Source organism: Rhododendron vialii, chromosome 2a (genome assembly GCF_030253575.1).
Source record: "Rhododendron vialii isolate Sample 1 chromosome 2a, ASM3025357v1".
NCBI lineage: Eukaryota > Viridiplantae > Streptophyta > Magnoliopsida > Ericales > Ericaceae > Rhododendron > Rhododendron vialii.
The window spans coordinates 40,343,603-40,371,083 of record NC_080558.1 but is presented as its reverse complement, the minus strand read 5'-3'; the positions used below and the strand labels follow the sequence as shown (position 1 = coordinate 40,371,083).

The window sequence follows — 27,481 nt, the reverse complement described above, 5'->3', positions numbered from 1 at the left end:
TTGTGACGCTAATGTATAATGCGTCATGGGAAAATTCGCTTCTTTTGGTCAAGAGGGAATAGGTCCCATGAGACGGTTATAGTTAGTGGTAGGGATGTCCGACCCTAATGTACGATGCGTCATGGGATGACTCGATCCTCCTGTTATGGTCTTAAGTGAGAACATGCTAGATATATAATTTAGGTGAACTCACCTAGGATCCTGGTACAGGATAAGCAAGAGGAAGGGTGGACCCATGAGACGGTTGTAGTTAGTGGATGTGGGAGGAAAAGGATCTCGTGGAGAGAATCCTTAGATATCATGTAAGTTGATGGATAGTAAAGAAAAAGGATGATGTGCTATTATTCTGTACCTTCTGTGTGTTGTCAATTTTTTTTATATCGTCGAACTGCTAACTGTAGAATAAGGGGTTAGTAGGGTTGGGACTATCTACTGAGTTTCAAAACTCATTACGGTGCCGTTGGGCTGGCGTTTTATGCCAGGTAATCAAGAGACTGAAGAGCATAATCATCTTCAAGATGATCAGTATCAGGGTGAGGACCTCCCAGCTGAGGAAGGGGAGTTTGTCGAGCCATGGATACCCTACCCTTAGAAGCTCTGTTAATTTAAAGTATTGTTATTTGAATTTCCAAAAGTGTTATCACATTTGTCAAACTCTGTTTTTATTTCATTGGGTTGTAAGACAGTTAAGTTGTTTTGAATTAAGTATTTAAGATTTTCGCTGCTAAACTCTGTTTAATAAAATTTTATTTCTTAAATCAGTTTTATGAATTATTAAATCAATTAGAAATGATTTAATTAACGTGTCCGAAAATGGGGCGTTACATGGACTATCTTTTTGCAAAATTGCTATGGGTACAACACTTGTACAACACCTTGTGCAGGACTTATTTTGAGATCCTGCACAAATATTTTGACTCTTTCAATTTGTTTAGAATATTATTCTAAGGGTCTTTTAAATAATCAGTTCAACTAGATATCGGTAAGTGCTTAATCAATACGTTATTTTTTTTGTTCGTCCGATTAGAGACAAAAAAGAGAACGTATGGATCAAATACTTACAAATATCTGGCTAAACTAATTTTTTTACAAGGACCCTTCAAACAAAATTCTGAACAAATTGAATTGCTCAGATCATTTGTGTAGGACCTTAAAATGTTTCCACACAAAGGGCCTATTTGATAAAATTGAAAACTGAAACTAAATGCTGAAAAATTAAGTACTGAATGCTGAATTTTTTAAGCTGAAAAGCTGTTTAGTAAATATATTAATTATTAAGTACTGAATTAAAAAAATGATAAATTAATTTTAGTTCCGATTCTCTCTTAATTTACTAATGGTCACAATGTACTTATAATAATGGTAGAATGGTAATTGTGGTGGTGGTGTGTTGGTGTTGATGGAGTGGCGGCGGCGGTGGTGTTAAAGTGCTGGCGATAGTGGTGTAATGGTGGTGTTGGAGTGATGGTGATGTAACGGTGGCAGTGAGTGATGGTGGTGGTGGTGTAATGGTGGTGGTGGCGGGGGAGTGATGGTGTAATGGTGACAGTGAGTGATGTCGGTGGAATGATAGTTGTGCAATGGTGGCATTGTGGTGGTGGCGGCGGCGACGGTGTGATAATGGTGGTGGCAATGTGGTAATGGTGGTGGAGTGATAGGGGAGTGGTGGTGGTGGTGGTAGAGGAGTGGTGGTGGGGTGGCGGTGGTGGTGGCAAAGTGGTGGTGGTGGTGGCGACGTGGTGGTGGAGTGGTGGTAGTGGTGGGAGTTGTTGTAGTGGTGGTATGGTGATTAAATGCAAGTAGACAAGAATTCAGTCAAAATTAAGTAGCTTAAAGTTACTTAATTTTTTTTACTTTTTAGCCTATATTTTAAGTAGCACTTAATTTGTTAAACAATGTATAATGTCGTTATCAAATCTACTGAATCACTTATTACTTAATTGATTCAGTTTTAATTTCTGAATTTAAATTATCAAACAAGTCCAAAATGGTGTACAAGTGTTGTACACAAAAGTATTGTACCCATAGCAAAACTTTTCTTTTTGCCCATTTAAGGGAAAAAAAGGTTCATGGATGCAAAAAGAATGATAAAGAAGTGGGGCCACAATTTTTGAATATTCAAGAACAGAAGAAGGCTTGGAGTTGGTGATGCCAAAACTTCACTTTTCAAAAATGGCATCTGATTCTTTGTAGGGTCCTTGTGATATTTTTTTTATTTTTTTGGTACATTGGGTGGGGGGGTGGGGAGGGGGGGGGGGGGGGGGGGGGGGGGGTGGGGGGGGGGGGGGGGGGTGATGTAAACGAAGTTTTGGGAAGCCAAAAACGGTAATACCGGTCACCTTGTCCACGTGTACCTGACGTGACTCTTTCTTTTTTGTTCATTAACACTTTCTTTTTAGTCTTTACAAGCGTGCTATCTGTGCTATGCACAGGTGCAAGTAGACAATTATTTTTGTTATATTATTTATCCCTCATTATTTATAATTCAATATTGAATGTATAAATTTTAATGAAGAAATGTTTGAGCGTGGAAGAAAGTTTGAAAACTTTTTTTTCTCTAACTTGTGGTATTTTGAAAAGTGCAGAAAAAATGAATTTATTAAGAAAATGATACTACATAAGATAGAGAATTAAGGAGATAACTTGATTTTATTTTTGGAAACTAAATTTGCTTAGTATATAGTATAGATAGATAGATAGATTCAATTGAAAATATTAAAATTGCTATAGAAAAATGATTCAAAAGGTAAGGCCGTTTTACTAATTTCAACAAAAATAAATAAAGACAAAAAAATGAGTGCTAGTGAAAAAAAGGAATTTGAAAATAATTCTCTTTCTATAACCTAGGGCGTTCGAGAATAATTTTGTTCATCATCGTTGGATGAGGGTAACTTTATTCATGTTCGGTGAGATACATTGCAACTTTCGAGTCGATAATCAAAACCGTTTCAATCGAATATTGAGAAGTACTTAATTTGAAGATTTTAATTTTGCTCTATCAAGTTCTAAACCCATGAATTAGTTTCAGGACTTGATTAATACTCGATTGAGTGGATTTTTTGCGTGGTCTCCAAACAAATCAATTCATAAGTATCGGGTTTGATTATTGAACCAAAACCCGCAACGTATGTCATAAAGCGAGGGTAAAAATATCCCCATTTAAGGTGAGGGTGAACAAAATTGCTCCATAGAGTGTTCGAGTTAGCTTACGCGCACTTTAACACCACGCACTGAAACATGTCTCAACCTGTGTCCGGCTGACAGTTGTGTCCCAATCATTTTCATACTGTAGTTGATTGGATGTGGCAAATGCCCAATGGTGGTTTTCAAAGTGTCAATTAATTGACTTTTAATTAGTTTAATTTGGGAATTTATAAAAATGCAATCCATGTTACAGCTGTTCATCAAGGACAAGACTACATGTGGTGAGGTGGCTTTGAGTCTTGGAATATCATTTTTTCCCTATCTTCATTTTCTAGAAAATTCAAGATTTTGATTACTTTAGAGGTGTAGCATGTTTTCAATTTTTTTAACATCCAAACTAAAACCTTGAATAGAAAGAATGTTGTAGTGCAATTATTATTTAAGAAAAGTCAATGAGCTAAACCATATGCAATTCCTCTTCTGTCCTTTCATTTTCGGCGTTAAAGTATTATCTATAAATTTAAAAAGGTATTTTTTTTTGGAAAATTAAGTTAGCACTTGTAATTAATAGTAATGACTGCATTATTTAAGAAATAAATGTATTTTTCACAATTTAAATATCACATGAGACGAAAGAAAAACAAATGTATATTAATTAGTAGTTCCTAGAATAAAATTGATATTACTTTTATTGGTATGCTGTCAATTACCGTTCGACTGTCAAGGTACTTAACTGAATCTTAATTAGATGTTATTAATATGCTCACTAACAATATCAATGGAGACAATCAAGAAATCTCTTGATTCTATGACTAAAAACTAAAAATTATATCATGATAACATCTTTCAAAACTAGAACCTTTTGCCAAATGCAAAGAAAAGGAAAACAATTAAATCAAAAGGACAATACTGAAACAGTGGCGGAGCCAGAATTTTGACGCGAATGCGGCTAGCTTAATAGACATGTATTTTTTAATCGGAACGTTATATCATAAAGTTTATGCTTTCTAGTAATACATTACATTTGTACATTGAAATGATTCTACCTTAATGAAGTTAAAGTATACCAAACATTTTGTTTTTTGTTTAAACTACTTCAACAGTCACGTGCTTATTTATAACAACAAATTGAAAATATAAAATAATTAATTTTTTATCAAATAAAACCAAAGTTATTAAAATTATAAGTAATTATAGATGAATAATTATCAATTATATTAAAAATTAAAAATATATGAAGTATAAAACATAAAAATTTTAAAAGTCGTAGGCTCGGGAAGCCCAGGCAGCCGGCCGCAACGTAACTCTGCCATGTAGTATTCCGAATTATTCCACAACCATATATATATTATTGTTAGATTCACAATTAAATGTATATTCATACATACATAAATTTGTGATTTTAGCGTCGTTCAACGCACCATGTAACAACAGTGCTCCCGACCATTGAATAATTACTCCTGTGATCAACATTTGATCCCTGTCCGTCTCTCCATCCCTACATGATCAACGTTTGATCTCTCTCTCTCTCTCTCTCTCTCTCTCTCTCTCTCTCTATATATATATATATATAAACACATATGATATGACATAATCTTCTGTTTATGATGATATAGGAGTTTATATCACTAGTACTGCTTCGTTCTCTCCTCTGATCCTCCATCAAATCTCAATTTCTGAACCGAAGAAAACAAAATCAAACCTTCTTGAAGAATCGGAGCAATGGCGGGAAACGACTGGATAAACAGTTACCTAGAAGCGATCCTGGACGTGGGACCGCCCCTCGACGATCCCAAATCCTCCTTGTTGTTGAGAGAGCGAGGCCGTTTCAGTCCCACTCGTTACTTCGTCGAGGAGGTCATCACCGGCTTCGACGAGACCGATCTCCATCGCTCCTGGGTTCAAGTATGCACCACCCTCTCCATAATTAAATTTATTACATTATAGAAAATTACGCATGTACGTATCAAGTGTTTTTTTTAGAGGTTTCCATTTAGCTTCATGCCAACCGCGCTTCATACCGGGCCGTTTACTCAATCGTGCTGTGCCGTGCCCGAGCCGGCCCATCTCCAACCGAGTTTTGTCGGAAAAAAAAATCCGTGTAACGACTGACAGCTTAGTATTTGTTGTGCCATGCCCGTTGCCGGTGTCCTTTCGTGCTCTTCTAGAACCGTGTTGTGCCGTGCCGTGCTCGGCCGGTCTAAATCCCTGCCCGACCTGTCTAAAACCGTGCCAGTGCCAGCCCGGCCCGTTTGACACCTCCGGATTTTTGTGTGTGTGATTGTTTTGATTTTTGAGTGATCTTCCAATTGAATCAATTTTTGTGCTTGATCTATATGAACATTTTAGATGGGTCAAGTGGTGGAGTGCTTGGGGAGTGTTCGGAAGTGTTGTGTGACCGCAGGATACCCACAAAGTTGAATGAAAATTCTACCGTACTGCTATAAGAACAAGCCAATAAGAAACAATACACAAGTAGGATAAGTGTAGCTAGAACGAGAATGTTGAGATGAATGTGTGATAAGATTTGCAAGATGGAGTTGGAACGGAATACCTGTGGTAGGGTAGCACCTATAGAAGATAAGATGAGAGAATAGATTAAGGTAGTTTGGACATGTCTCAGTCGATGCAGGAGTTAGGAGGAGTGATACGTAATTAAATTATTGTAGTTGTTTATCTTCTGGAAATTACATGTTAGGTATCAAGTGTTGTTTGTTTTTGTTTTTATAGTTGTTTGCATTTTTTTAGTAATCAATCTTCCAAATGAAGCAATTTTAGTGGTTGATTTATGGGAACATTTTCATGCAATTCTAATTTATGTTTGGTTTTAAATACTTGCAGGCTTCGGCTATTCGGGATTCGCAGGAGAGGAACACTAGGTTGGAGAACATGTGTTGGAGGATTTGGAATTTGGCTCGCAAGAAGAAGCAGGTTTTGTTCTGAAACATTGTATATATGTGCATTCTAAGAAGTGCACAAGCGGATACGGACACAGGAAAATATAATTCTAAATAACAGGGGACACAAACATAGAGGGGGAAATGACAAAAAATATCTATTCATATTAAGATAGATATTAATCATATGAACATTTTATCCAGAAAATAATCAAAACTAGTAGTATCCTTACAATTTAAATGAACAAGTAAAAAGATCAAAATTCATTAACTCATACTTTTTACCTCATATTTTCGGAATATCATATCCCTAAAATAAGCTTTCAACACTATCATTGATCTTTGTCATGTTTCCATTCATGTCCAAGTTGAGACAAATATTAATAAATTTATTGGACACACCGCCCCGCGTGTTCCCGGACAGTTGGATAGGGATACAACAAGCAGTTAGGAGTGTTTGTGCTTCATAGCTTTTGCATTAATTGTGAAAGTAGTTGTGTGTTTGTGATATGTAAATTTGATTTATTTGTTTGCTCAATTTTACATTGGAGACATAAAAATGGGAAGTGAGTGTGGCTGGTTGATCAGCCTATTTGGTTGGTAGTGATAGAAAATACTTGATGGATTGCATCTGTAACACCCCATCCCAAGTTGTAGAGTACGCGCTGCACTGTGCTGCTGGCAACACCACATGGGGATAAATCCCTACACCACATAGGCAATGCCATGCATGCGTACGTCCCTAGGATGACTTACCTCTTTGATTGGGCATATGCTTTGAGCCGGTATAATACCAAACATACGATAATATCGAAGTTATTACTTGCCTATTTATCTCTTTAGTTAACCAGGTGATGGGGGATTGACATTTTGTACCTCAACCAATCTGCTCACTTCACTCGGTGTAGGATAAGGTGATTTACCACGTAGGATTCGAACCTACGACTGGTCACAACCCGGTCTACCACTAGTAGGTAATCTCTTTGGTCAATTCGGGGATTCTCACTAACCAACTAAATATCATCTAGAGATCCTAAGAGGACTGTAGGATCCATCTAATATCTTGACTTCGACTTATAATATAACCCAGAAAAGACGAAACAAGTCACTCTTTTGTGAACTCTCTAGGATTGTGATTATTGCAAAAAGCCTCCAATTAGAGTTACTAGATTGCCGGACTTTCTGGTGGTTATATATCTATATATTGCCCAACTTGGGGTTTTACGACCCACCCCTCTTAAGAACCAGATATTGCCGTGTGGGACCTGTTCAAGCAAAACAAGCACCTCTATCTTGTTCCCGTGAGGCCGATGCAAGCTTGTCCCATGTGGGACCCACACCCCTTGTGGCATAGTTTGGCACTGATGCCCAGTAATAGCCCATCATAAATTGAAGCGTACTTGCCACATAGGCATAAATCCCTAGGCTATAGGCAACGCCACGCGGTCCCAAGGACAATTCATCCGCTTTGAGTGGGCATTGACTTTGAGCTGGTGGCTTTTAGTTGAATACCATATCGTTTTGATTATGCAGGCGATGAGGGATTGAGTTGTAGCACCTCACAAGCTACTCATTGTCACTGCACTCTTTTCTGAAGTCTCCATGTTGATTTTTGCCAAAAGGCCGGAGTTTGTAGGAAGTCATGTAGCTTGTTTGACTAGCTTCTGAGGTACTACAGCTATATTTTATAGAGTTGTCTTTTCACTAAGCGTGGAGGTCTTGAACTTCTGTTTTCTTGTAGGGAGATATGTTGTCTAGGCATTGGACTTCATAATATTCTCAGATTGTTCCATTTGTTAACTCTAATCTTGCAAAAATCTGGAAATGATTTTGTGGTGCTGGTGATGCTGACTATCCAGTGATAGTCTTTATTTTTCAAAAAAAGAGCGAATGAAATGTGGCAAACGCATTGCAAATTTCGTTTAATATTGTTACAGTTGTATAATTCAAGTATACTCTGCACACTGTGGTTGTTCATTTGTCAGGAAGCTGATCTTATCTCATGGACTATTTTGTCAATAAATAAATTGGCGCTGTTTGCACCCAAACATATGTATACTCGCACAATATTCATTTAACGAATGAATGTCTTTGAAGTCCTTCAGTAGTTATGTTGCATAAGCTACAACTGTGTAGCAAGGCAATTCGTTTTTAGTTGCTAAAAGGGAGAGAATTATTGCAGGACACAATGATATGTCAGTTACAAGATTACTGGAAAAGACTAGACCTTCTTAATTGTCTTCAAATCTTAAAAAATCATAAGAAAGTAGTGTGCAAGTGGTAAGCTTACATGGATAGACTTTCTGGCAAAACTGGCTGTCGAAGACGAGCTATCGATGGACTTGCTTGGCCTTTGGCTGCTTCTGCTTCTAAGTACGATTTCTCTGAATCAATTATGATTCTTTGTAACCTAGGAACTTGTATTGCAGTCCAGATCTTGTACAATATCTTCTCATGGAATATCTTTTAGGATTCAATATTCATGTCATTGCAACTCTGACCTTCCATTTCTATCCTTTTCAAAATCTTAGTAAACTTGCTTTGATATTTTTCAAGAATTTTGTGGACAATATGGCTTCTAATATATAATTGTGTGGTTGGCTGAAAAGATGCAATAGAATTCTAATTGTGGGGAAGTGGTTCATTTATTGGAATTATGTGAATTTGATTGTAAAATTCATATCCTTTCTCGTTTGATTATATAGAATTAGCATAATTCATCCTTTGGATTTGTTAAAAAGTTCATTTGCAGTTCTTATGAGGCAGCTGTGTTGTAACTTTTAGCTGATTCAAGCAATAATATTCTTAATTGAAAAGATTGATGTTTCAAATACTATGAAGCTGAGTTAGAATATTAATTTTGTAAGTTTGTGTTTTCCTTTTCCCATTCTTTTCTCTCCATAGTAACATATATTGTTCCTTCTTTGTTCTCATGACCATAGTCTTAATGTGTTATTTTATCATCTCATTACCTTCTTATTTAGTCAACTTGCCTTGCTGTTATAGCTTGAAGGCGAGGAAGCTCAGTGTACAGCCAAATGGCGAGTTGAACGTGAAAGAGGTCGTAGAGAGGCAACTGCTGATATGTCTGAAGACTTATCAGAAGGGGAGAAAGGAGACCTTGTTAGTGACATCCCAACTCATGGTGGTACCCCTAGAGGCAGAATGCACAGGATACATTCTGTTGATGCGATGGAGAACTGGGCTAATCAACAAAAGGAAAAGAAACTTTACATTGTGTTAATAAGGCAAGGACTTTTTTTTTTCCACTAAAATTTCTCTTAAAATGGTACTTACGATTAGGATTATTGAGGATGCTTACTACAAAATATTCTGTGTTTTAGAGGGACTATTTTTACTTTATGTTTTGTTAGTATTTAACTTAGTATATCTTGGATGTTCAAATGGTTTTTCTTTCACTTTATTTAACTTCACGTCTTCCTGCAGCCTCCATGGCTTGATACGTGGTGAAAATATGGAGCTTGGTCGGGATTCTGATACAGGTGGTCAGGTAGCGTCTTTTGTTAAATTGTTGTTGACGTGGCTTCTGTCTTGTAATTTACCTGACTGTTTAAGCTCCCCTTCATACCTTTATCCACCATACCCCACAAACCTCCGTGTCTTTAGTCCAGCTCTGGTCCCACAACGAAGATCCTAAACCTGTTCATCCCATAGGCCTCACGGAAAAGAACATCTATGTGAAAAATCTGCCCCATCGGATTATGATGGGCATATGAACAAGTCATTCAAATAGACGGCTTCGGCTTAATTTCATATAGTAGTCAGTCTTGTAGAACAAAATACCAATTGTTCATGGGGCTATCGATTTCCTATCAAGATGATTTTTGGAATAGATGTTTTTGTCAGAGGTTCCTATGTGATGGACAATTCGGATCATCGTTGTTGGCACAGAATGGGGCCAAAGAAGTGGATGTTTGGTGGATGCCGGGTTGGAGGGGAGCTTAACCCTTATCTCACACCTACACAAAGATCTATAAATTGCTTCTCAAGGAAAGTTCTTGAGCTCTCCTATTTGATTCTCAGGTTAAGTATGTCGTAGAACTTGCCAGGGCCTTGGGCGCAATGCCTGGAGTTTATAGGGTTGATTTGTTGACGAGGCAGGTAGCCACACCAGATGTCGATTGGAGTTACGGTGAACCAACAGAAATGTTAAGTCCGCTGAAACCCGAAAATGATATCCAAACGACCGGGGAAAGTGGTGGTGCTTATATCGTTCGTATCCCATTTGGCCCAAAAGATAAATATATTTCCAAAGAGCTCCTATGGCCTCACATCCCTGAATTTGTGGATGGTGCACTTGGTCACATTATCCAGATGTCTAAAGTTCTTGGTGAGCAAATCGGTGGTGGAGAACCAGTCTGGCCTGTTGCCATCCATGGGCATTACGCTGATGCAGGTGACTCTGCCGCTCTTCTTTCTGGAGCCCTAAATGTCCCTATGCTTTTAACTGGCCACTCACTTGGACGAGACAAGCTTGAACAACTTTTGAAACAAGGGAGGCAATCAAGGGAAGAAGTAAATGCTACGTACAGAATAATGCGGCGTATAGAAGCTGAGGAGCTATCTCTTGATGCTTCCGACGTTGTTATTACTAGCACTAGACAGGAAATAGAAGAGCAATGGCGGCTGTATGATGGGTTTGATCCTGTACTAGAGCGCAAACTAAGAGCAAGAATCAAACGCAATGTTAGCTGTTATGGAAGGTTTATGCCACGCATGGTTGTAAGTACCAAGATTGAATTCCCTTTGTATTTAATGGGGCTCTTCTTAGTGCTAAATCGGGCTTTATTTGATTATTGTTGCTTCACTATTTAATGCTTCCGTACATGTATTCAGTATTGACATCATGGTGTTAGGTGATTCCTCCTGGAATGGAATTCCATCACATTGTTCCTCATGATGCTGATATGGAACGGGAAATAGAAGGAGATGAGGATAATCCTGCAAGTCCAGATCCACCTGTTTGGTCTGAGGTTTTGGCTGTTCTTTATTTCCTAAATATGTTAGTGTATTAAAAGAAACCACTTACGTAGTGGACTTGATTGTCCAACTTATTGTCTGCTGAAGAATCAGCAAATGATCATTCTGTTTAGTCTACGTATGGTTTCGTTTTCATTTTTGACCTGGTAATTTTCTATTTTGCAGATAATGCGTTTTTTTAGCAATCCTCGCAAGCCTATGATACTTGCACTTGCCAGGCCAGACCCTAAAAAGAACGTCACAACTTTAGTCAAAGCTTTTGGAGAGTGCAAGCCATTGAGGGAACTTGCTAACCTTGTACGTCAAGCTTTTATTTGCATTTGAGAATACATCTAAATGTTTGTTTTGAGCAGTTGAAAAGGCTTGGTCAAGCAGGTACCGTTGATTCAACCCTGATACTATATCTCTGCATCTGTCTTTGCAGACATTAATAATGGGAAACCGAGATGCTATTGATGAAATGTCTAGCACAAATGCATCAGTTCTTCTTTCGATACTGAAACTGATCGACAAATATGATCTGTATGGTCAAGTGGCGTATCCTAAACACCACAAGCAGCATGAAGTTGCTGACATTTATCGTCTTGCAGCAAAGACAAAGGTATGTGTTGCAAATATGTCATTGAATATGTCGTCGAATTGAAGTATGAGACGAACTTCCTGTTCCATTACCATGTAGCAAATTATGAAGCATGGTTAAGTAGATCAGTTTCAGGTATTTTGTCAATGCATTTTCCTTATCTTTCCCCTGTTCCAAGTGCCATAGAATTCTATAATTTGTTGACCACTTCCAAACCTACTCTGAATGATTAGGGTATAATGTTGTCCCATGCATGGTTTTGAATGTGTTTTGGAATGAAAAATGGGCAATATAGCTTATGTTGGGCTGTAAGGTAACTTCGGTAAATACTGGTTGTGTTGAGACTGCAATGAAGTTCAACACATCTTGGAGCTCATCCTCAATGTTGCTGTGCTTATCTTAAGGTGTAATATCAAACCAAGTCAAAGTCTAGTTTATGTTCACACTCTGCTCATTTATAGGTCAGAGAACAGGGTGGTTGGCTACACTCAGAATTGTTTTAGTTATCATAATCGAATCTTGATCTCTGCAGGGAGGGGTGGCTTGGTAGGTATTTTGTTTATCATGCTTTAGTTTGCATTCACCTGCATATTTTGTGGGTTGCTGAATCTTTTTACCCTTTCTAAAGAGAATCTGCCCATGCTATTTGCCTTTATTATCCATTCTTGTGCAGTAAGTTTTTAATGATTTGTTCTCCCTTGGAGACACCGCAAGGGCTTAGGCCGATTCCCCAACTAAAGAGGCTCAAGGTCAAGCCTTCTTGACACTGCCCTTATTTTGTAGCTCTAATTATGTGGGTATTCCAATTTGCTAGCATATTAAAGGCATATGGTTGGGGGAAAGGAGTGGTTGTAATGCCGGATCATGTGTTTCTTCTTCTTATTTTTCCCTAAACATGTTAGAATATTGTTAGTCTTAGTCATTGTCCCACATTGGTTAGCTAAGCCTTGTACGGAGTTATCATTTAATATAAAAAAGATTGTGTGTTAGGGTTAATTAATACCCTATACACTTTTCCTATACCTAACAACATGGTATCAGAGCTAGGTTTTCGGAGGTCTTTCCCCTTTGTTTGTGCCATAGTTGCACTTTGTTTCGTTGTGATCCATGTGTTCGGGATCCTTTGTTGATCTCTCCCCGTATGAGTCGGGGGTCGCATGTGAGGGGGAGTGTTGGAAATTGTCCCATCTCGGTTAATTATCTCATCCAAAACTAGTATATGAGCCTGGGCGGCCTCTTCACTCATTGCTAATCGGTTTTGAGTTGGATGCTTTGTGGTTGTGGTGTTGATCGTGGCAGTGGTCGTAATGTCTGTAGTGGTGATCGTGATGTTTGTTGTGGTGGGGAAGAAGGAGGTGCTAGCGACATCTGGTTGTTCTGGAAATAAGTGGGTAACTTTTGCTGCAACGGCGAGGAAAATGATTGTGAAAAAGACATAAAGGAGTGCAAGAAAAATTTCCTTGCAGCTCTCGCCATCACTCTCCTTTGCCTCTTTCCACCTGTCCTTCTTCTCTGATTTGGAGGGTGATTGCCGGCTTCAGGTGGACCACTAAGACTGCCGTTTGGGCTAAGAAATGAAAAGGAAAAAAAGGTCCTTAGAGAGCGAACAACGGCCGGATTCAGAGGGTGACTGCCGGCCGGATTCAGAGGGTGACTGCCGGCTGTAGGGGGACCGTCAGCTGGAGGGGGAACGCCGGCTGGAGTGAGATTTGCAAGTGGACGAGGTTGAAGATACTGGTACTGGGCATCCCTTCCAAACGCAACAATCAATAACGCATACGACATCGTGAACAACGGAACTATCCAAAACTCGTTTCCATGGTTTATGATGAGCACGATGTTGGAAATGGCCATCAAAGTATGAGTTATCATTGTTAGAGCAAGGCCCACTGTCATTCTCGGCATACTGCGCAAAAGCATACGACGCAGATGAAGAGGCTTGTTGAGCAAATGACTAAATAAATCCCGCCTACAGATATTTCATGTACCGCGAGAGCGAATAGCGCGGTTAGTATCTCCAGCCTCAGACCATGTTCGCCGGGGACCCCCACAACGAAATCATGAATTCGACCGCTGTCGCTGTACCGGGACATACACAACAATACCATAGCACTTTAATTGTTTCCAAACATGACTCCACCCAGTGGTGGTGGGGGGCGGGGGAAGCGGTCCCTCTGCAGCAGACAGTCACCCTTCAAATTGGAGGAGAAGGACAGGTGGAGTGAGGGAGAGGAGACATGTTGAAGATATAATTAATAAAATTGCCTTGCAGCTCTTGCCATCATTCTCCTCTCCCTCCCTCTACCTGCCCTTCTCCTCCAATTTAGAGGGTGACTGCCGGCCGCAGGGGGACCGCCTCCCCCGCCCCCACCACCACTGGGTGGAGCCATGTTTGGAAACAATTAAAGTGCTATGGTATTGTTGTGTACGTCCCTGTCTTGATTTTCTTCTATTTGGTGGGTCTTTTCTTGAATTTGGGCTTGGATATCGATTATCGAATTCACGATTTCGTTGTGGGGGTCCATGACGAACATGGTTTGAGACTGGAGGTACTAACCGCGCTATTCTCTCTCACAGTACATGGTATATTTGTAGGCGGGATTTATTTGGTCATTTGCTCGACAAGCCTCCTCATTTGCGTTGTATGCTTTTGCGCCTTGTATGGTATGCCTGGCATGATAGTGAGCCTTGCTCTAATGATGATAGCTCAGATTTTGATTGCCATTTTCAACGTCGTGCTCATCAAAAACCATGGAAACGAGTTTTGGATAGTTTCGTTGTTCGCGATGTCATTTGCGTTATTGAGTGTTGCATTTAGAAGGGATGCTCATTACCAATATCTTCGTCCTCGTCCCCCTACAGATCTCTCTCCAGCCAATAATCCCCTTCCAGGCGGCGGTATCGGTAGTCCCCTTCCAACCAGCAGTCACCCTCCAAATTCGGCTGCCGTTCGCCCTTCAAGGACTTTCTCTTGCTTTTCATTTCTTAGCCCAGGTGGCGGTCTCGACGATCCCCTTCCACCACTTGTGCTAACTAATGAAAAGCAAGAGAAGGTCCTTGGAGGGCGAACGACAGCCGGATTCGTAGGGTAACTGCCCTTGTGCACCCCCCAAAAACCCTAACCCAGACTTCGTCCACGCTCACACACCCCTCTATGCTCAAAATTCTATACCGCACCTTCATTGCCTTCAAAAACCCTAGTTTCCACGTCAAAACCTCTCGAGACTCATTACCCAGTGCTAAAAACCCATCATCCAGTGCTCGAAACCCTTGAACCTCTTTACCCAGTCCTCGAAATCAGTGCTCCACACTCGCAAATCCCTGCATATGTCTCTGGTGACCTCTATTTCAGTCTGGTCCGGTGCCCTTTGTTCTAGGCTACCGACGGCCTTCTTCAATTATATTGATCGTTTATAGCTATAACCAGTTACTTTGAGGCATAATTTATGATGCATAATTTATCACTAATGCCCTGGATGAAAGCTCATTGACGCCCCTAAGCCCCTTTATATACTTCAATTCACTCGGTTCTGGTATGCTTCTATTGACTTGTTCCGTTGTTGTCGTTGGATGTTGCTTTGGTTGATGATACGCCACTTTGTGGTTCTCTTTTCGTATTGTTGTTTTTGGGTGATTTGTGCAGTGACAGGTTGATTACTCTTTGGTTTGTTCGGTTGTTTCTTTTGGTTTCTTTAAAGGATTGTTGATTGGTCGCTCATTGTTGGTGGTTGAGATATTGTGTGATGGGGTCCACCTCTGCATCTAGTTCTAATTATGTTGTTGCTAGTTGTTCTCCGAATTGGTCTCTTGAAATGATGTTGATCACTGCTGTTCGCTTAAATGACTAGAATTATGTTACTTGGGCTAAGTCGGTTGAAACATATTTTATGGGCTCCAAACAGTATACTTATATTGCAGATGATCCTCCTAAGCAAACTGAGTCGACTCATGTGAATTAGGTGGTTGAGGATGCACAAATCCTCCTTCGTTTGTGGAATAGTATGGAGCCTACGATTGCTGGCACTTTTGTTTTTTGCGGTATTGCTAAACAGGTTTGGCAACGGGCGAAGGTGTTATATTCCGGGGTTAATAATCTTAGTCAGACTTTTGATCTATATCAAACATATTTCTCTCTTGAGCTTGGTGATTCTACTTTGGAAGAATATTATGCAAAGTTCAGTGGTGTTTGTGAGGAGCTTAACATCTGTTAGCCTCTTTCTACCGATATTCAAGTTATGCATCATAATAACTTGGATGTGACTCGGTTCTATATGGATTGCCTAAGTCTTTCGATCCTATTTGTTGTCAACTGCTGGGGGTGGGAGTTACCTCATATGTGTGAAGTGTTTAGTCGTCTTCGTCAGTCTTCTATATCTGATACTAGTCCTACTTCAGCTCCTCCACTGCCTCCTGATCGTTTTGCTTTGGCCACATCTGCTTTTGGTGGTCACTATTCTCATGGTGGGCAGGAGTCAGGGGGAGGTGGCCGTGACTTTGGCCGCAGCGGCCGTGGTTTTGGGCGTAATTTTGGCTGCGGAGGCTGTGGGCAACCATTTGGTGGTCGTGGATGAGGTCGGGTGTCTTGGTATTGTACTCAATACCATGGGACTAATCACACTGTTGACTATTGTTGGGTTCTACATGGCCGTCCATCTGTGTATAAGGCTGCTATCTTTGAGGATGATGAAACTTTCTTGAGAGGGCCCTAGCTCCACTCCTCGTGTTGTTACTATTCCAGAGGATGAGTACCATCACCTTACTTCTACGCCATCTTCCTCCATTGCTACGTTCGCTTAGAAAGGCTGGTCTTTTGCTGGTCTTGCTTCCAATACTCCTTGGGTTATTGATTTTGGGGCTTCTGATCATATGACTGGTAGTTCCACCATCTTATCTAATTCTCGTTTTCTTGAAAATCTCCTCGTGTCACATTAGCTGATGGTTCTACTGTTGATGTTGCTAGTTTGGGTTCTATTACTTTCAGTTCATCACTTTTGTTAGATTTTGCTTCATATGTTCCTCGTTTTCCATACAGTCTTCCCTCTGTCAGTAAACTTACCAAATCCTTAAATTGTTCTGTAACATTCTTTCTTAGCTCTTGTGTTTTTCAAGATCTCACGACGGGGAAGAAGATTGGTGGGGGTGCTAAACATGGTGGTCTATTATTTTAGTGCTGGCGAGCTATCTTCTTCAGTTGCACTTTAGTCTTCTATTTCACCATATCAACATCATTGTCGTCTTGGGCATTCGTATCTTCAGAATCTCAAGCGGATGGTCCCATCTTGTGGTCATGTCAATGTCTTATACCATGTGAAGTTAGTGAGTTTAGTAAACACCATCGTGTTTCCTTTCCCCATAGGATAGAGAGTCGGGTGGTTAGTTTAGTAAACACCATCGTGTTTCCTTTCCCCATAGGATAAAGAGTCAGGTGGTCAGACCTTTTCATTTAGTTCATTCTGATGTTGTTCTTACTTTAGCATATCTTATTAATCATATGTCGTCTACAGTCTTAGGGGGTTAGATTCCACACATTGTTTTGTTCCTTGATTGTCCACTACATCCTCTACCCCCAAAGCCCCAGCGTGTTTGGGTGCACATGTTATGTTCACACTCTGGATCCAAGCCGTGATAAACTAGATCCTCGCTCTGTCAAATGTGTGTTTCTTGGGTATTCTCGCACTCAGAAGGGGTATAAGTGTTACTCTCATTCTCTTCATCGTTAATTTGTGTGTGTTGATGTAACCTTCAATGAGTCATTGCCTTTTTCCTGGTCTCTTCTTCGGCAGACCCGTCTCACTACATACTCAGGGCGATTCCGCCATTGTTGCAGGTATATGCTCGTCAGCCTAAAGGTCTGCCCGACTCCCCTCAGCCTTCTGCCACATCTTCCACTCCGTCAAGAGATCCTGTCGTCTTCCAGATTCTCTTCCCATTGCAGTTCGCAAAGGTACTCGTACTTGTACTTTTCATCCCATTGATCGATATGTCTCTTATGCTCACTTATCTCCATCTCTTCGTGCATTTGCCGCTTTTGTTTCTCATCTGTATTTGTTCCTAACACTGTTCAGGAAGGCTTGTCTATTTCTAAGTGGCAGATAGCGATGGGGGATAAAATGTCAGTCCTTCATCATAATGGCACTTGGGAGTTGGTACCTCTTCCACCTGGAAAGACCACTGTGGGGTGTCGCTGAGTGTTCACAGTCAAGTACCATCCTAATGGTTCTGTTGAGTGCTACAAAGCCTGTCTCATTGCTAAAGGTTATACTTAAACATATGATGTTGATTATGGGGGACCTTTTCTCCGATTGCCAAACTTGGCTTTGTTCGACTTCTTATCTCTCTTGCCACCGATCTTGGTTGGCCTTTGTTTTAGTTAGATGTTAAAAAACTTTTCTTCACGGGGAACTTCAGGAGGAAGTTTATATGGAGCAACCACTAGAGTTTGTTACTCAGGGGGAGCCTAAGTAGTGTGTCGTCTTCGCAAAGCATTGTATGGCCTTAAGCAGTCTCCTAGAGCCTGTTTTGACAAGTTTAGTGATGCTGTTTTGCGATTTGGGATGCATCAATGTCAATGCGATCATTCTATCTTTTCTCTCCCCACAACCTATTGCTGCAAGGTATTATTGATCGTCTATGTGGATGATATTATCATTACTGGTGATGATCAGAAAGACACTGATGAGCTGAAAGGTTTCTTACAGTGTGAGTTTCATATCAAAGACTTAGAAAAATTGCGATACTTATTGGGTGTTGAGGTGGCGCGATCTAAAGATGGTATTAGTTTATCTTAGCAAAAATATGTGTTGGATATTCTGGAGGAAACGGGTTTGTTGGGGACTAAGCCTATTGAGACCCCTATGGATCCCAACGTCAAACTCTGTATTGATCAGGGGGAGTTATTTTCAAAACCGGAGCAGTATCGCCGCTTGGTTGGTAAGCTAAATTATCTTACTGTTACACGCCTAAACATCTCGTTTGCCGTTAGTATTGTGATCTAGTTTATGTCTGCTCCTTGCCTTCCACATTGGGAGACTGTTGTTAGAATTGTGAAGTATCTTAAGGCCCATCCAGGACTTGGTTTCTTCTACCAAGCTAATGGATACTTGCGTATTGAGGCGTTTATCGATTTCTGATTGGGTAGGAGGACCATCCAACAGGAGATCTACTGCAGGGTATTGTGTCTTTTTGGGTGGAAATCTTGTCAATTGGAAGAGTAAGAAGCAGACAGAGGCTGCGTGGTCAAGCGCATAAGCAGAGTATCGAGCAATAGCCCACCCAACATGTGAGATTGTATGGGTGTGCTCGTTCTTTGAGGCAATTGGATATGGGGTGAAACTTCCTATGAATCTATATTGTGATAATCAAGCGGCAATTCACATTGCATCCAATCCAGTCTTTCATGAAAGAACTAAACATATTAAGTGGATTGTCATCTTGTGCGGGAAAAGTTAACTAGTGGTGTGATAGCTACTCCCTTTGTATCCACCAGTGTTCAGTTGGCTTACATGTTTGCTAAGTCACTGTTCAAACCACGGTTAGAGTTGTTATGTAGCAAGCTGGGACTTTTTGATATCTACTCCCCAGCTTGAGGGGGAGTGTTAGAATATTGTTTGTCTAAGTCATTGTCCCACTTTGGTTAGCTAAGCCTTGTAAGGAGTTATCATTTCATATAAATAAAGATTGTGTGTTAGGGTTAATTAATACCCTATACACTTTTCCTATACCTAACAACAAAACTTTAAGATAAAATTGTGGTCGTATCCCTCTATTATCTTTCTTGGTGTAACCCTCATTTCAAACCAACTTCTTTTGTAGGGCGTTTTCATCAATCCAGCTTTCATTGAGCCGTTTGGGCTCACTCTTATTGAGGTACTCCCTCATTTACTGTTTGTGCATCTTTTTGTGATTCCTATTTTCACTCACTTGCTAATCCAAGGTCAGCTCTTTCGCTGAACAGGCAGCAGCTCATGGTTTGCCTATTGTTGCCACAAAAAATGGAGGTCCCGTTGATATTAATAAGGTGTATTCTTTGTAACCTTCTTATTGCTTAAATAAAATTTCTGATTTGCACATTGGAGTTGTAGCAAGAGGAACTGCCATTCTATTTTCCAAAATACTGAACATTAGCTTATTTCAGGTCCTTGATAATGGTCTGCTAGTTGACCCGCATGATCAGCAGTCAATTGCTGATGCTCTTCTGAAGCTTGTTTCAAATAAGCAACTTTGGGCGAGGTGTAGACAGAATGGATTGAACAATATTCACCTTTTCTCATGGCCAGAGCATTGTAAGACATACTTATCTCGAATCACCAGCTGTAAACCAAGGAAGCCACAGTGGCAGAAAAGTGATGATGGATTTGAGACGTCAGAATCGGATTCACCAGGCGATTCCTTGAGGGATATTAAGGATCTATCTCTAAATTTGAAGCTTTCATTGGATGGAGAAAAAATTGAAGGAAGTGGCACATTTGATAATGCTTTAGGCTCTGAAGAGAACGCTACTGATGGAAATAGCAGACTAGTGAATGCAGTTTTGGAACTATCGAAGGATGCGGAAAAAAACCCAGAAAGGGCTAGTTCCATAGAGAAAGCAGACTCTAACATGAGCAAATCTCTAACATTAAGGAGGAGGAAGTTCATCTTTGTTATTTCCCTGGATTTTGAGATGAATTCTGATTTTCTTGATGCCATAAAAGTCATTGTTGAGGCTGCAGCATACTATAATGCTGGTTCCATAGGCTTCATATTGTCCACAGCCTCAAGCATATCTGAAATAATCTCTCTTTTGGAGTCAGGAGGCCTTAGTCCTATGGACTTTGATGCTTTTATATGCAACAGTGGTAGTGAACTCTATTATCCCTCCTCAAACTCTGAAGGTGGGCCTTCAGGGCTTCCTGTCATACCGGACTTTGACTATCATTCGCATATTGGTTATCGTTGGGGTGGAGAAGGTTTGCGGAAAACATTGGTTCGCTGGGCTGCTAATATCAATGAGAAAAAAGGAGCAAATGGAGAGCAAATTGTTGAAGCTGAATCTGGATCGGCTACACATTGCTGTGCATTCAAATTGGCAAATCCAGAAATGGTATGGAAATTCTCTCTACATCTGTTTGAGAGGGGTACTCTGCTCCTCCCAATTTGACAGTTCGGTTTATTGGCTGCAGTGCTCTTTTATTACTTTAATAGTTACTATGTTTTTGTAGGTTCCCCCTGCTAAGGAACTTCGGAAACTGTTGCGAATTCAGGGTCTGCGATGCCATGCCATTTATTGTCAGAATGGTACAAAGATAAACGTGATCCCCGTGCTGGCTTCGCGAGCTCAAGCCCTCAGGTATTTTGTAGTTTTTTGCTCTATTTTTTTCCTATTTGGTCTGTCTTTTTAACCATGGCAACATTGATGTAAGGGTAAAATTCAGAACTTCAGGTAAACTGAGCGAATACAATGAACTATCCCCCCTTGCTCTCAGTGAAATGGATAGAAGGGGCGAGGGGGGAGGGAGGAAGAACAGAGGCATTGGCATACATAGTCATACCTATAAAGAAATCAACTTTTAATTGAAGTTGAGATATACAATATATAGGACCCACTATTATATCTATTCATGTCTTGATGGTATATTGATGGCATAACCAAGGATGATGATGTGCTTAGGTATAACCCTGACCACAAATAAGTTTTAGTGGAGAGACTTAATTGAACTTTAAGTTGTCACTTGTCAAACACACTGGGGAATTTATTTTTTTTACGCATTTTCATGTTCTCAGCATTTGACATAATCACATAATTTATTTGGAGCTGGAACCCATCATCATGGGTGAGGTCAAGCCAAATTCAGTGGTAATCGATGGTGTTTTGTTTTGTCTTAATTGATTTTGTTGATATATCATGCCCCAGTTGCTAGGTCATTTGAAGTTTTTGAAGTCGCGTTTCTCGGTTTAAAGTTTTTTAAGCCATGTTTGCATTTGGCTATATTGAAGGAAAAGGTTACCTTGAAAATGCTTAATGGTAGCGCATGAATCCTTTACTGAAACATGTGTTAGTTAAGTTTTTTGATGAGTGAAGTGATTAACGACTTGAGCTACAAAAGAATATGTTGAGGTTTTTACAGTTGGTTTTTGCATTGACCGTGAGGGATCTTGCTAGTAGCCTGCAGGAGATGTCCCATTTGTATGCTTTACCGGTGATGGCTCTTATGCATTAGCCAGTTTAAAGTTATATCTAGTACACTCAGACCCGAGTTTTGCTGATCTACTGCAACTATGTGTTGTTTCAAAACAATACAATTAGACATTAAAATCTAGTACTGCAACTGAAGTAAATCTTCACTGAAGTAGTCTAAATACCAAATGTAATTGGTGTGCTCTGCTTTAGAGATGGGTATGATTTTGCATACCTATTCTCCTAAATCTTCTTTCATTTTGGTTTTCTGTAGTCTAAAAACCAAATGTAATTGGTGTGCTCTGCTTTAGAGATGGGTATGATTTTGCATACCTATTCTCCTAAATCTTCTTTCATTTGGTTTTCTTTTGGAAACCTCAATCTTGCATTTGATTATGACAGAACTTAGCAGTTAAATGCTGACAGGTCTCATTTATTTGCTTTATTTGTACCGAGAATAATGAATAAGCTTGTTTAAGGTCCACTTGGAGTGGATTCGGACCTGACTTGTGCTCATTTAGTGCAACTAGAGTTCAAAATTTGAAACCACAGTAGAAGTAAAATCACTGAAAATTTTGTAGGGATTTTGTGCACTCAGCTAATTATAGTTTTGCATTCCTATGCTTCTAATTAACTCTTATTTTTAAACACTTCTCCCTTGAAGTTAATACGGAGTTTGACATCCCCTTTTTTCCTTTTAATGATGATTCATGTATGGAGTATATCTTCCTTCAAATAACCATAGGTTTCTTCCAGGTACCTGTATGTTCGATGGGGTGTAGATTTGTCAAGATTAGTGGTCTTTGTAGGAGAATCTGGGGACACAGACTATGAAGAATTGATAGGTGGAGTCCACAAAACTGTGATAGTGAAGGGGGTTTGCAGTGGTGCAAGTAAACTACATACAAACAGAAACTATCCTCTCGAGCATGTTGTGCCATTTGACAGCCCCAATCTTGTCAAGTCCGAAGGATGCACCAGCAGCAACATCAAAGCAGCATTAGAAAAGCTAGGCGTTCTCAATGGATAAAAACCACAGGTTTGTGCTTTCCTGAGAGCCTAAATTGCATAGGAATTCAATTGTGTTTTGGCATTTGATCCTCAACTCTCATTCTATTTCATGGTAAATTGAAGGAACTGTTTTTGGTGAAGTTTTCTATCTAAACCCTGCCTTTTTTCTCTTTTTGCTCTTTATGAGAATGACAATGTAAGTTCATATGTCTCTTTCACCTTCGAATATCTTATCTTGTCCACCGTTGGAGTATGATTTTCAGGGACCTGGTGGTCTTTCTCAATGCCTCACTGCCTCGGTAACTTTTTTTTGTTAATGCAGATTAGGCAGGACTAGCATTTCCATGGTTACGCAGAAGTCAAGAGCTTTCCAGTGCGGATGTCATGTTTTTGCATAGGAGGAGGTTCAATTTGGAATCATTGATTTGTTTATTGAATTACTCTGTTTAATTGGCTAATAATTTGCCCATGCAAAGTACAAGACTATATACTGTATTTGAAGGATAACAACGAATGGATTCATACCATCATACTTAGGATGACCCCTTTGGATTTCCACCTGATGGTCATCTCCATTTGCCCCGCTTTGCCAAAGCTGAACCATCTCGATGAACATTGAACCATCTTGATGAACATCTTAGGGTGCCTCCGGAAGCCATGCGTAGCCCTTTGAGGTGGATCCGTGGTAGTCTGCCATTTTTTTTTTATACTCTTGCTTCATGTTTTGTTGTCGGGAAGTTAAATGCAACTTATCATTCTTGACCTGGAGTCGCAAGTTTTGTTTGCTCAAATTCGATACTGTAATACGGGTTTGAGTCTTGGAAATCAATCCCTCTCACTAGAACATAGAAAGGAGGTTGCCTATTACCTTTTCAAGATCCGGTCGTAAGCACGAGTTTTGTGCGCCGGGTGTTTTTTTCGTTCTGCATGCCCAAACGTTCTATACTTTCTGAATTAGATTTGCTTTTTAAATCAAAAGAAATTATGCATGATTTTGTTGGACATTTAATGGAATCTTTAGATATTAGTAAGTGTTTATTTTTATTTATTTATTTAAGTTTGTGCTTATTATACCTAGTAATCTGTAGATATAGTTAAAAACAAATTATATATGTAGCAAAAGGGAGAAGAAAATTCATAAGTATTTTTGATTATTTTTTCTAGACGAGGTAGGTAGTTGAATAAGTTGAACTTGTTCAAGTCATTCATTTAATTTAAATCCAACTTCCAATTTTTTGTTCGTGGTAGACCTCAATAAATCTAAGATTGCGGATGTGGTAATTAACAGTAGTTTTGAAATCTAAAATGGTACCTGATAATGGAACTTTTCAAAAGCAAATAAAAAGGGATATGCACTAGAAGGCCTCGTTTGATTCGCAGATTAAATGAAATTAAGAGTCTTGAGATTGGTTGTCTCTGGACTCTTTGTCCTGGTACTAATTATTTTCCTACACCTACACAAGTTCATGTTTGATTCACACGGGATTAATTCCGGAATATCCCATTTGGAGGCCAATCCCATGTTTGGTTCAATCGGGAAGTGGTGAGCTAGATGTGATATACTCCCTCCGTCCCTAATTAACTGTCCACTTTTACTTTTTCCAAATTTTTCTAAATGAGTTATATCTTTTAATTTATACTATTTTTCATAATTTTCAAAATTTTGTCTAATAGAATCAATTGAGATCTATCAAATAAGATCCATATTGATTATTGCATATAAAAAATATTATAATTTGGAAGATATAAATGATTTTTTAAAATGTCCGGAATAGTAACGTGGACAGTTAATTAGGGACGGAGGGAGCATTAAATAAATGCATCAATGACTTTGTCACCCATTACGTGAAAAAAAGGTAATTAAAACTTATTTTGCAGAAAAATATCATTTGCCGTTTCTAATCTCAAAATTCTTTTTGTTTGTGCCAAAATAATAGTGCATAAAAATCTTGTACCATGGGTAATGTACAGGTCACAAGGCCTTAATGTACTACTCCTTCCATCCTATTTTTATTGTCTATTTTCGTTTTTGGCATAAACAAAAAATAGTGTTGGCATTATCATTTTCCGATACAATTTTGTATTATTTTACATAACCAATTCCTATTTCGCATAAAATTTCATTAAAAAAAGGCTTCTAAAAAATGACCTATCTATATCAACATAAAATCCGAATTCAAATCCATTTAAAAAAAAATCCAAATTCAAATCATATTATCCAAATATGCATGCACGATTTTAGGGTGAGTTCATACTACTATACTTCTATCTATATCAGCACAAAATCCAAATTCAAATTAGATTATCCAAATATGCATGCATGATTTTAGGGTGAGTTCATACTAATCCTTCTATCTATATCATCATAAAATCCAAATTCAAATTAGATTATCCAAATATGCATGCACGATTTTAGGGTGAGTTTATTTTTCACACTATATGTTTTATTTTCAGACTTGTGCAAAAATTACCCCTTGTTTCCACTAAAAAAGAATACCATTTAATTTATGTATGTAGGGGTTTGATTTGACGGGACCTTGACCGTGGTTCGGGTTAGGATCCTTCCTCTGCAGCTTCGTGCTTCTTCCGCTGGACCTGCAACAAGTCACTAGGGCAATGATTGCCCAGTGAACCTTCGATGATCAAGTTAGATGTAGGGAAAAATGTTTAGGTCTAAGGTTAAGGTAGAATGACATACTTCTCTAGGTTAGTATCCCTTTGTATTAATATAGACCTTGGTTTACTTGACCTCTAAGCTAGCGTGTGGAGGGGACGCTCGGATAACCCCCTCAGAAAACGTCATATACGACGTAAGGGATAAGGTGGTTACGGAGCACATGACCAGATTAGATCCCCAATGATTACGCTTGCTGCACAATCTAATGGGTCCCTCCTGGCGTAAGTGCTTTCCTTCAGGTGGCTTTGGGAGCTCTGGACTGAGTATGCTCCCTGTTCCCAGAACTCGCCGAAGCCTCTATCGAGATCTCCATCCTAACCGTTTAACCGAGTAAAGTACCAGACCCTTCCCAAGCCTTCGCCAAGTCATGGGCTAGTGCACTTGTGGGACCTCGGTTCACCATGGCTCGGTAAGATAACCGAACCCCTTAACCGAAGCCACTACAATGTAGTTAAGGAAAATGAGTTGTGTCGAACAGTGAGTATTTTTTGACTAAATACCGAAAAAAAACTGTTTAGTCGATAGCGTGAATTCACAGTTAGATGCATTTATAAAAATATAAGCGCATGTAATTACTTAGCCGTGCATTTGCCTCATATAATCGATATACATTGTTGTTATATTTTTTCGTTAGTTCTTCTAACTGATCGAACCTATCTATAAAATGGATAAAGAGATTTGATCTGCCAAATTGGCTTGGCACAAAGGGGGTTTGTCTCAGTTATATATACAATAGAACTCTACAACTACATCTTCAACAATCTTACTCTATTTTTCTCCAAATAAAAAAGAGAATATATAACGAGAAAAACTTTTTTATGACGGAGCCGTGAATACACTGTACGACGCTTATTCACGCGCGTCCAAAATTATTTTGGACGGTCCAAATTTTAAAAAAGCTATTCGCTCGAAGAGTTTAACTCCATGTCATTCTTTCCCCGTTTCCTCTTTGTAACTTAGGTTCATTAATTAATAAAATTTTCTTTACTGATAAAAAAAAATTATTGATTGCCGAAACGGATGGCTGAGATTGCGCGGAGCCTTGAATAACTTCCGCTGTGAATAAGTTTCTCTCATATAATAACACATCGATCAAACACCCCCCTAGCCATAACCATATCTAGCTTGACCATGATGGGTTGCACCTGTGCTGATCCCATTTTCTTTCTCTTTCTCATTTTCTGCTTCATTAATTCTCTCGAAATCAATCATTGCCATCATGTCTCTGCCTTGTCTTCTCCAATGACCAATCTTTCCATTCACAGAGAAGTAGCTCAAGAGAAGGACCACTCACAGGGAATTCTATTTCCGAACTTCACCTCCTTCAAAGATCTGTACTCTAATGGCACAACTCAGACGGTATGTTCTGCTATATATATAGTATATAAAAACATGTATCTATTGATGTACTTGTATATCCATATATACACATTTCTGAAGAAGTTGTCAAAACATGTTGATGGTTTGGAAATGGTAAGGTTAATTGGAGAACTTTTGGAAATTGGTTTTTGAAGACAAAGAACTACTATTTTCACATGATAACTTTTTTTTTTTTCCTTAACTTTTTTAGGGAAAATAATTTTCGAGGATATCAAAGTATCTATTTGAGGTTTTCTCACAAAGTGGGCTTTTTTTTTTTTTTTTCCCCCCTTCAAAAGATTCATACACAAAACCAGCATCGTAATACTATGTACATTAACCCGTCCCGTTAAGATTCTTATTCTTTAAGTATTTATTTTTCGCTTTATGAGACTAGTCATTCTCTCACAATTAATACATCACCTTTAATTCAAATTTATTTTAGTTGGTGGAATACACCTTAATTATTGTGCGATTAAATTTTAGAGGGCATTATTGATTCTATCGTATTTGGTAGTATTTCATTAGATGTTTATAATTTGTTTCCTGTTTGGAAGAACTACACGAGGGAAAAAAAATTAATTAAGAGGGGAATACAATTAATCTGTAGTTAATTTTTTTTTTAATTATAATTTTCACAAATTTTGCAGATAGAA

General features: G+C 39.2%; 1 protein-coding gene across 1 annotated transcript; it reads left to right on the top strand.

Annotated features, from left to right (window-relative positions):
- Positions 1–4,665: 4,665 nt before the first annotated feature.
- Positions 4,666–23,758, top strand: LOC131317735 (probable sucrose-phosphate synthase 1). The gene is made up of 14 exons (XM_058347315.1): positions 4,666–5,049; positions 5,986–6,075; positions 9,048–9,289; positions 9,489–9,552; positions 10,086–10,784; positions 10,919–11,035; positions 11,208–11,339; positions 11,467–11,643; positions 19,435–19,488; positions 19,577–19,639; positions 19,757–20,704; positions 20,823–20,950; positions 22,535–22,817; positions 23,112–23,758. The coding sequence occupies exons 1-13, from the start codon at positions 4,867–4,869 to the stop codon at positions 22,806–22,808; spliced, it is 3,171 nt and encodes a 1,056-aa protein (XP_058203298.1). The 5' UTR covers positions 4,666–4,866; the 3' UTR covers positions 22,809–22,817; positions 23,112–23,758.
- The last annotated feature ends 3,723 nt before the right edge of the window (positions 23,759–27,481 follow it).